This window comes from Acanthochromis polyacanthus, chromosome 18 (genome assembly GCF_021347895.1).
Source record: "Acanthochromis polyacanthus isolate Apoly-LR-REF ecotype Palm Island chromosome 18, KAUST_Apoly_ChrSc, whole genome shotgun sequence".
In the NCBI taxonomy this organism is placed as follows: Eukaryota; Metazoa; Chordata; class Actinopteri; family Pomacentridae; genus Acanthochromis; species Acanthochromis polyacanthus.
The window spans coordinates 9,181,023-9,190,557 of record NC_067130.1 but is presented as its reverse complement, the minus strand read 5'-3'; the positions used below and the strand labels follow the sequence as shown (position 1 = coordinate 9,190,557).

Sequence of the window (9,535 nt, the reverse complement as noted above, 5' to 3'; positions counted from 1 at the left end):
CATGATGTCATTTCCTCCTGAAGAAAAGACTGGAAGACTCCAAGGCTTTCTGAGTTATTTAACATAAAGTAGTGTGTGAGTCAAGTGTGGATTTTTGGCATGTCAACATTTTTACAATATATTTATAAATAAATTTTACTCAATTGTATATATCATATTTCTAAGAATCTTTCTGTAAAAAAATGCTATGTGGTGTTTGGTTGTAGGCGGCCATGTTGATTTTAGACCTGAAAACAGCAAAAATGTCAACTATGATACTAAAAGTCCTGGAATTATACATTGATCCTGCTGTTATTAAACTCAGAATTCGTCATCTCTGAGAACATTTACAGGAATTTATGGAGTAATAAACTGCATATAGCCGAGTCAGGGAAATTAAAGTCAATTTGTAGTAACTGCTTTACTCAGCATATAACATACAAAATTATAAAAAATACAAACTGATTACAGACTCTTTTTGCCACATGACATTTAAAACAAACCTGGCTCAACCAGTGTAATAATGTTTTCCAAAGTTTTGTGGAAGATTCAACTGATCTAAACAACTCTACACTGGAAACACATAGAAAAATCTTCTTGGTAATAAAAACACTTGTCAGTCAAAATACTACTGTATAAAATGATCAACAGATAAATGAATTTAAACCTATTAAATTATTACAAACAGGTAAAAACAATCAGCAACTACGATAAGAAAAGTGGATAAATAGAAAGTGATGTGGAGTTGTCATTATTGCACAGATGGCGCAGCTACAGTGTAACTGCTGCTTTACATTAGACAAAGTCCTTTTTTTGTTTCTTCACATGTTTAAGTTCATTTAGTGTTTGTGGCTGCGGTCTGTCAGTGCAGGATGGTGATACTTTGATGAGTCACAGCACACGCTGGCAGCAGCGGTGCACTGAACTGCTCTGTGAATGAATACAGCACAGCGCACGAGTCTGGCTCGTAGAACATCAGCGTCTGAGTCGTCCAGTCGAGCAGCAGGCCGATCCTCTGCGGCTTCTTCACCACCTGCAGCGGCACCTTCTTCCCCGCGTGGCAGAACGAGTAGTCACCGTCGTAGTGGGACAGCACCCAGGACTCACTGTTGTAGCCCAGCCGAGCCTCGTTCCCGGAGCCTTTGCGCTCCAGCGAGGCGTAGCAGACCCCCACCTTAAAGGCAGCGCTCTGGCCGACGTCCACCACCCAGCTGTGGGTGCCAGAGGACATGGACACAGAGCCGAGGGCGTTGGGCCAGTGGTCGAAGCGTGCCGGGTCGTAGGGCTGAGGCTGGCGAGGTTTTTTGCGGAGGAAGGTCAAAGTGCAGAAGTCTTCAGACAGGGAGAGGTGAGGACTCACTGTGCGCTCATCAAACTTTAAATAAGATGATCCATAAGCTGCGAGGAGGAGGAAAAAGATGCATTACTATCATGCTTGGAGACATTGTGAAAATTCTTTCCAGCATGCTCTTCAACACTCAGAAATATGTAAACAATGAATGTCAGCCACTGAGCTGTTCTCTTCCTGCTGCTCTACTTCTAGTCAAGTCAATTTTATTACACATTTGAAAATCTTTCAACATCTCTACAGCATTCATCCACTAATCTGAGACCCTAAACTTCCCCAAAATGGGGAAAGACAGAAGAAACCTCAGGAGGAGCGACAGATGAAGGACAGATTATACTTAGATGGCAACCTTATACATAATATGGATAATCAGGATGACAATATTAAAGAAAATGGGCCCAATAGGAACTTCAAGCAATGAGCAATGTGCTGCTAATCAAAGAGGACCTGAACCAGACAGCCTTCTAAGACCTGGAAGTTACAATATCATACTTGTCCATCATCCAGATTCAGTGACAAACCCCTTCTTTGGTTAAAACAGTAACACAAAAACAAACATGTCCTACACGATCGCTGCTTCTATTGACAAAATATCTCAGAAATTCATGTCGCCTTTAAACAACAACAAGTACAACATTTTTCCAGAGTTACTGTCATGCTGCAGAAAGTAGTAAGAAAGTCTGTATATTAACTTACTTGCTGGACATATGTATCATTTAGAGGGAAATATTGAGGAGCAGTGAAGTAGAAATGTAGTTTCAGGTACTTTTTAGTCCAGTATAATGATGTGACGGCACAATAAGTAGTTACTAGTTACTTTTCATATTAACAATTTACAAACAAAAAACTAATAATACAGTATTAGCTGATATTTAGTACATATATACATATTTATAATCTGTGTTAAAATGAGCTCAAATGATTACCTCGACCAACTAAAACAACAAAATACAGTTTATAGCAATAACGTCGATTAAATACTTAACTGCATCTTGCCAGCAATGCTTATGTACCTTTGCTCAAAGAAAATTATCACATAATACACATAAAGTCTCTCTCCAGGCATTGGTTAAATCCCTAAAAAAAAATCATCTTTGTTTATCAAAGTTACATATTTAGAAGTGTTTTCTCTTAAAACAGTTGCTAAATTTGATTAAATGTAAAGCGACACCATTGCCTCATCCTCTTTATCCGCCTAGTACTACATCGCTCGTTGCAGCTCAAGCACACCAGCTCACCTGCAGCTCTGCTTCAACACTGGAAAACAATTCTACACAATTTTCAGAAAACAATTTTGAAGGAGAAGAAGAATACAGGGAGCCCTACCCTGCAAGTTGACAGGATTGATTCTTTCGTTTTTGACACAAGAAACCCCAGAAGTCTGAATCTGTTAGTTTAAGACTAACTGCAGTTTTAGCTTAAAATGCTCAGGAATGAAGTCGACTGCTCACGATGCGTCTTCCACCACATAAAAAGCACCATATGGACATTTTGACAGGATAAATAAAACTTGGATTTTCATCAACTCAAAGGATCTGAATGCTGCTTCCACCACTTAATGAATACATTGAAATGACGGCTTCATGTTTCCCTTTAAAATTTCTGTAATTCTTATGAATTTTATCAAACGATACCTATTGGAGCTTGGCATCTGTTTTGATACTGTTACTAAAAATGCTAAATTTTGGTGGTTGAACAAAAGGATTCCCCTTTGGTTTTAAGGCACTGATGGGCTTCTGGGTCTTCAAGGTTTTTGTGTACAAAAAGTAGACTACCATGACTCCATCTACTTAATAACCCTCCTGCTAGATCTGTCATATTCACATAAATCACTTGCAGCTGAATAAAATCCGACTAACCGTTGGGCCCCAGCAGTAGCGCAGCAGCCCACAGACCTCTCAGCAGTTTGCTGTCACTGCAGTTTGGGTTCAGGTTGAGTATGTTTGTGTCACAAGGCTCCCCGACCCCCTCTGCTTCCTCCACCCTGATAAAACCACACAGACAGAGGAGATGTAACACTCTGTTCAGTCCTGAACAACAAAAAATATACACAAACACGTCATGCAACAAATAAATTACCTATCGGCGATTTCCTGGACGCTGGTCTGAAAAACAAGACAGGAAGTAAAGTGGTTACCTTCAGTAATTTACGACTCTTATCAGGTTCCTGTAAATCTTCCCCAACCAGTCATCCCCCTTCTTCTATAAACCGCCTCTCACCACCAGCTGTGCGTCTGGAGTGTGCGTCAGTGTGTGCACCAAGCGGGAGCGTGTTTGCGACAGAGTGGACAGGGCCTGGTTCCAGTGGGCTCTCTGGGTGAGGAGGCACTGCTCCACCCGCTCCTCCTCCCGCTGCACCTCCTCCAGGAGACGCTGCTCCTCCTCCTCCAGGGCTTCACGAGCAGCGCCGACCTGAGCCAGAACCTGCTCCCTGGCCCGGTTAGCCGACGCCTGGCAGAGGACAGAAGAGCAAACAGCTGGATGACTAATGATGCGGGAGGAGTACTGCTCCCATTAGTAATCAAATTGTATAAGCAGTTCCATCAATCCTTTGTCTACAGTTGTGGTCATAAGTTTACATACCCTGGCAGAATTTGTGATTTTTTTCTTGGCCATTTTTCACAGAATATAAATGATAAGATAAATACATTTTTTTTACTCATGGTTAGTGGTTGGGTTAACTGGGGTATGTAAACTTTTGGTCAGGGTCATTTGGGTACTTTCTGTTGTCATTATGATTCAACCCTCGTGTCATCCTGCGGGTCAAAACTGACCCGGTTTAAAGTTTGAAAATGGGGGTGGGGGGGTGATTTTCACAGTGAAACTTCTCATGTCCACATTTTCAACATTTTTGGGAAATCTAAATGTTGATTTTTGTGTGTGAATGTTCTAAAAGAAAATATTAGCAGCTTTACTATGTGTAATCACTTAAGATATTTTTACTCATTTTTTGGAAGATTTTTACTCATTTTTTGAAAATATTTACAATTTTCTTGCCAAATTTGGGAGATTTTTTGAAAATAAAACTTTTAAGGAATTATTTGAATTTTCTTCCTGAAGGTTTTGCAAATTTTCAGAAATCTGGGGAATTTTTATGCAGAATTTGGGGATTTTTTTCAGACAAAGAAACAATATTTTTTGATGCCCGTATATGAGGACAACAGGAGGGTTAAAAAGAGTAAACACAGTTTGACAACAAATGGCTTCACCCAAAAACTAACCATGAGTGAAAGAAAGGTTTTGTGTTATTATTCATATTCTCTGAAAAATGGCCAAGAAATCATTAATTCTGTCAGGGTATGTAAACTTATGAGCACAACTGTATACTCTGCACCTATGGACAATTTAGAATCACTAATTAACCTCAGCATGTCAGCAATAAACAAACAAAGAATAATGCTTCAATTCCATTTCGCTTCTTTATCTTATGGACATTAACTGTCACACTGGTGTGACTTATTGCGACACTGAAACAGAAGGAAGTTATTAACAATATTAGTAAGAACATTATTTTTCCTACTATGACAAGTCAAAATGTGTTTGTGCTTAAAAAAGATCTCCCCTTTTAGCACTAATAAAAAGAAATATAATAAGCAGATGGATTGTAGGGAAGTCAGAGGAAGTCTGTTGACTTTTTCTGACATAGGTTTTATATTTATTCAGCTCCTGTTCTTCAGTTCCATAAAAATGATCAGTTTATACATGATGAACTGTGATTACTTTTTATCCTGTAGGAAACAAAGTCCTTAACTAAATCTGCCTGTTTCTGTTTTAGATTTTCTTAAGCTCCATATTTTGTGGGCTGCATATAAGAGGGTCACTACAGAAACTGCTGTTGCTTGTAAGCTTCGAGCAAACACTCGATGCTGAGAGGTTGTTAACAACACTTCTGGCTTCCCACGTGTCCCCGTGAACAAACACGCTAAAACTTAGATGGATTCACTGACCAGACTCTTACGCAATAACAGTTTCTACCGTGTCATAAATGCTTTTTTCCTGTTGTGACTCAATCATCTATCCGTTCCGTGATTTTACTCTTGCTCAAGTTAGTTAGCATTTGTCTTCTTTCTCGACTACTTTTATTGTCTGCTTAATTTGTGGTAACTTGTCATCTAGAAAACTACACAGGCACGTAGAAGTCCACTATGTGAGGGGAGGTTAATAAATATGGGTGCACTGAAAGAGCATTTCTGCAACCTTTAGCATGGGTGGTGGGGACAAAATGACCGAATCAGCAAACACAAGCCACTTTATTCATAGTTTGTTATTGTCTTAGTCAAGCATTTACAGCTAGAAGGTATCTTATTATTCATTTTTATTATTGTTCTTACTTTGACTCTTTATGTTGGCCAATTTCTCTCATTTTCTTCTTTATTATTTCTAGCTGCATGATCTTATTTTCTTCATCTGTCTTCAAATGTTTTAATCCAGGCTGAACAATGAAAAGCACTAGGGATGTCCGATAATATTAGTCCACCAATTTTATTGGCCTGATATTGGCATAAAAATGTATTATCTGTCAATATCGTTATCGTTTTTTTTTTTTTTTTGCCTATCTTGAAAACCGATAAAATAATGCCTGGATTTCGCTGGCACTTACCGGACTCCTAGAGGGAGGGAGAGAGGGAGAGTGTGAACTGTTGTTTGAGACAATTTTTTTTAAATGGCATAAATATGGCATTTTTTTCGTAACTTAAGCTGAAGGAGTGTTCTTATTCTGCATAGACAATGTTTACATTTGAAAGCCTTGTTGCATCTGAGAACGCATCCAGTGGGGCATCACAATAAAACTAGGCATGATGTGTTAATTCCATGACAGGAGATATGTGATGTTACTTAAAATTAGTTAAATAGCCCACATATATCAGTAGATATCAGAATCGAAAATTGAGAGTTGGACAGTATCGGCATATCAGTTATTGGCAGAAAAGCCAATATCGGATATCCCTGAAACGCACTTAAATTTCGAATCATGCTGTATGCATAAAGTTAACATCAGATGAAATTTGTTTAGATCACAAATCACTTGTCATAATTGGAAGTTATTACAATTATGAATGTATTACGAAACAATTACATCAGTTATAGCTGAATATTTAGACTCCTGCATGCCCAGCATATTGATATATTACACTGTACAAGAAAATCAAATAAGGTAAAATGAACATAAAAAACTAATATGTTTAATAAATATGTGAATGTTCTGTGTTTTTTTATTGCATAGGAATAATGCTTTTCTTCTTCTGAATGGTAGGAAAAGAAAATTTAGTTTAAAAAAATTAGCAAAAATGCCAAAGATTCACTGGTTCTGTTTTATCAAATGTGTAAAGTTTGAGTGTGTCGGTTCAGTTTTTTTGGCTTTACATCATCGTAAATTAAATATCTTTGCATTTACGTGGACAAAATAGTACAAAGACCCCAAATGGGTTTGGAGAAATCACAACAGGCGTCTTTGACTATCTAATAAACTAAACAATAACCTTCTTAATCTTTATTAACAGACACCAGGTTAATTTTTAAGGCGGTAATCCTCAGTCTGTCTGCAGTTAGTATCCTCAAACACATACAACGCATGCAATTTCCTCATAGAAGGGACTGCAAAACATCCAGACACTTGTGAAACAGGCTCTGCTTCGGCAGCATGCATCCGTGGCTGGTTTGGCTCGGTGCCTGTGCGCTCATTGGTGTGATCCTGAGTGGGTGTGGATTAGTGGTACAACAAGTCTCACCTGAAGATTCTGCTCTTTGGCTGTCAGCGTCTGCTCGATAAACCTTTCAATCCTCAGTGCCTGCAGCTGCATTTTCTCACACACATCCACCAGCTGGTTCTGTGGAAGAAAAGCAAACACACGGTCATCAGCATCAACTGGAGAGACAACAAGTCAATCCTGTCTTTTCAAATACCACGCAGAGGAATCACCGAGTACCACGCAGCATGAGACACACCCAACAAAGAATCACACAAATATTAACCTGACATGTATGAGAACACATTTTCCACATGTTATCACCAAGTTTCATCAAACTGACATCATAATACAGTGACAGTAAAATATTTTCTCATGCTTGGAAAGCAAAATCTTTCAGGGAATAAACCTAAATAAGAGGTGGGATTTTGCATTATAAGTGAAATTAGTATTTTATGGTCAAATGAAGGGTAAATAAATAAGCTAGAAGACAAGATAAAGTGAAACTATGCCTCTTGAGCTGTTTTCTCAAGTTGTAAATGAACAATATTATGTCACAGTTTAGATAAAACACTCGAAAAGATGTAAACAGCTGTTGCGCACGAACACAGCGCGCTGTGGACACGCTCACCCGGACTGCGGTGACTCTGGTGGCCACAGGGGTCACGGTGTGTGCGTGGCAAGAGCCCACTATGGCGCAGTGGGAACAGATGAGCTTCTGTTCGGTGCCACAGAACCAGTCCAGCTCGGCCTCATGCTCCACGCACTGCTCGCTCTCCACGGAGAAGATCCCGGACTCGTTGTCGGAGGTGGTCGCGGTCGGTGAAGTCGCTCCTCCGCAGGTGTTTGGCACCGCTGAGTGTCCCTCCGCCCTCTGGGGCTTCATACCGCCGCCCAGCGCGGAGAAAATGGGCTGCTCACACTCCATGATTCGGCTTTTTACCGCCTTTAAAGCTTCCTCTGGGTCACTGGATGTGGACGAGCAGGTTAAGTCGCAGGTCTGGAGCTCCTCCGTCATGGCAGCAGGTGCACCGGCGAAATCTGACTGGAGGCGCAGCTACAGCGCAGGCGCAACAGGTGGAACAGGTGAACGCGGAAGTATCGCTGACATCAGAGGTCAGAGCTGAGAGGAAACGGTTCAACCCTGCTGTCTGTCTATCTGGTGTCTGAGGTTTTAATCAACTGAAAACAGCCTCTTTAACAAAGAAAAAAATATAAACTACATTCGATTTTTTGCTTAAAATAATCTATCAGTATCTATAGATACACTTTAAAATGAAACCATACTTTTTCTGATCAGTTTACTGTTTTTCTGCAGATTTCCCCCCCCACTGTTTTGTTGCTAGGAATCTAGTAAAAATCACAGAAAAAGATAATCATTTATTTGTTGACCCTAAAGACAGACAAAACTACACATTTTACTGCATTTAAATCAGTAGAAAATATTATTTTGCAGATATTTGCTGTTTATTACCTTGTACATCAATGAATTTATTTGATATTTTCACAGGTTTTTTTTTAGTGCCTTTATCTTTTTACAGTGTACCATATACATTGTAAAATAATTTTGCAAGTTTTCCCACTTACGAAGAATGGAGAGGTCTGTAATTTTTATCGTAGGTACACTTCAACTATGAGAGACAGAATCTAAACAAAGCAAAATCCTGAAATTTATTCATTCATTTGCATTTTATCACATGAAATACATACTTCATACAAGTATGACTGATTGAGTGTGTGGACAGGTGTCTTTTATAGAGGTAACGAGTTCAAACAGGTGCAATTAATACAAGTAATGAGTGGAGAATAGGAGGGCTTCTGAAAGACAAACTAACAGGTCTGTGAAGCCAGAATTCATGCTGTTTGGTAAGTGTCAAATACTTATTTCATGGATTAAAATGCAAATTAGTTATTTAAAAATCATACAATGTGATTTTCTGATTATTTTTTTTTAGTTTAGATTCTGTCTCTCACAGTTGAAGTGTACCTACGATAAAAATTACAGACCTCTTTGAAAGTGAGAAAACTTGCGAAATCCATGGTGTATCAAATACTTATTTCCCCCACTGTACCACCACAGACATTATGATACTAATGCTACATTTCATATTTTAGTTCCTCTCTTTCCCCTCTTTCTCTCCCTTATTTTGGCACTTGAAACACATTCATTACATATGACATCTAAGGACAAGTTTAACAGCATTTTTCAGTCTGTTCCAGGTAAAGATTTGGTTTGATCAGTTGTTTCATGTAACATCATTTTTTAGAGCAGCCTAGATCTTTGGATAAAGCACAGGTACTTGTAGCACTTTGAAACCGGCCATCAGTTTAGAAAAAAAATCATATTTTGCATCTATTACTTAAAATGACTCCTCAAATACAAATGTACTTGTTATTCATGTGGTTCAGACAATATGGTTTAAATGCCACTCAGGAAATTAGTAAGAATACTTTCTGATTTAAAGTCTGCAGATTATTTTATGTACCATATTAAAAAAAAGCATTAAAAATAACCAAAGTA

At 38.8% G+C, this 9,535-nt stretch overlaps 1 protein-coding gene across 1 annotated transcript; it reads right to left on the bottom strand.

The window, feature by feature from the left end:
* Positions 1-387: 387 nt before the first annotated feature.
* bspry (B-box and SPRY domain containing) lies at positions 388-8,032 on the bottom strand. The gene is made up of 6 exons (XM_022197950.2): positions 7,646-8,032; positions 7,057-7,155; positions 3,548-3,778; positions 3,407-3,432; positions 3,187-3,311; positions 388-1,377 (listed from the first exon to the last, which is right to left on the bottom strand). The coding sequence occupies exons 1-6, from the start codon at positions 8,030-8,032 to the stop codon at positions 842-844; spliced, it is 1,404 nt and encodes a 467-aa protein (XP_022053642.1). The 3' UTR covers positions 388-841.
* Positions 8,033-9,535: the final 1,503 nt, after the last annotated feature.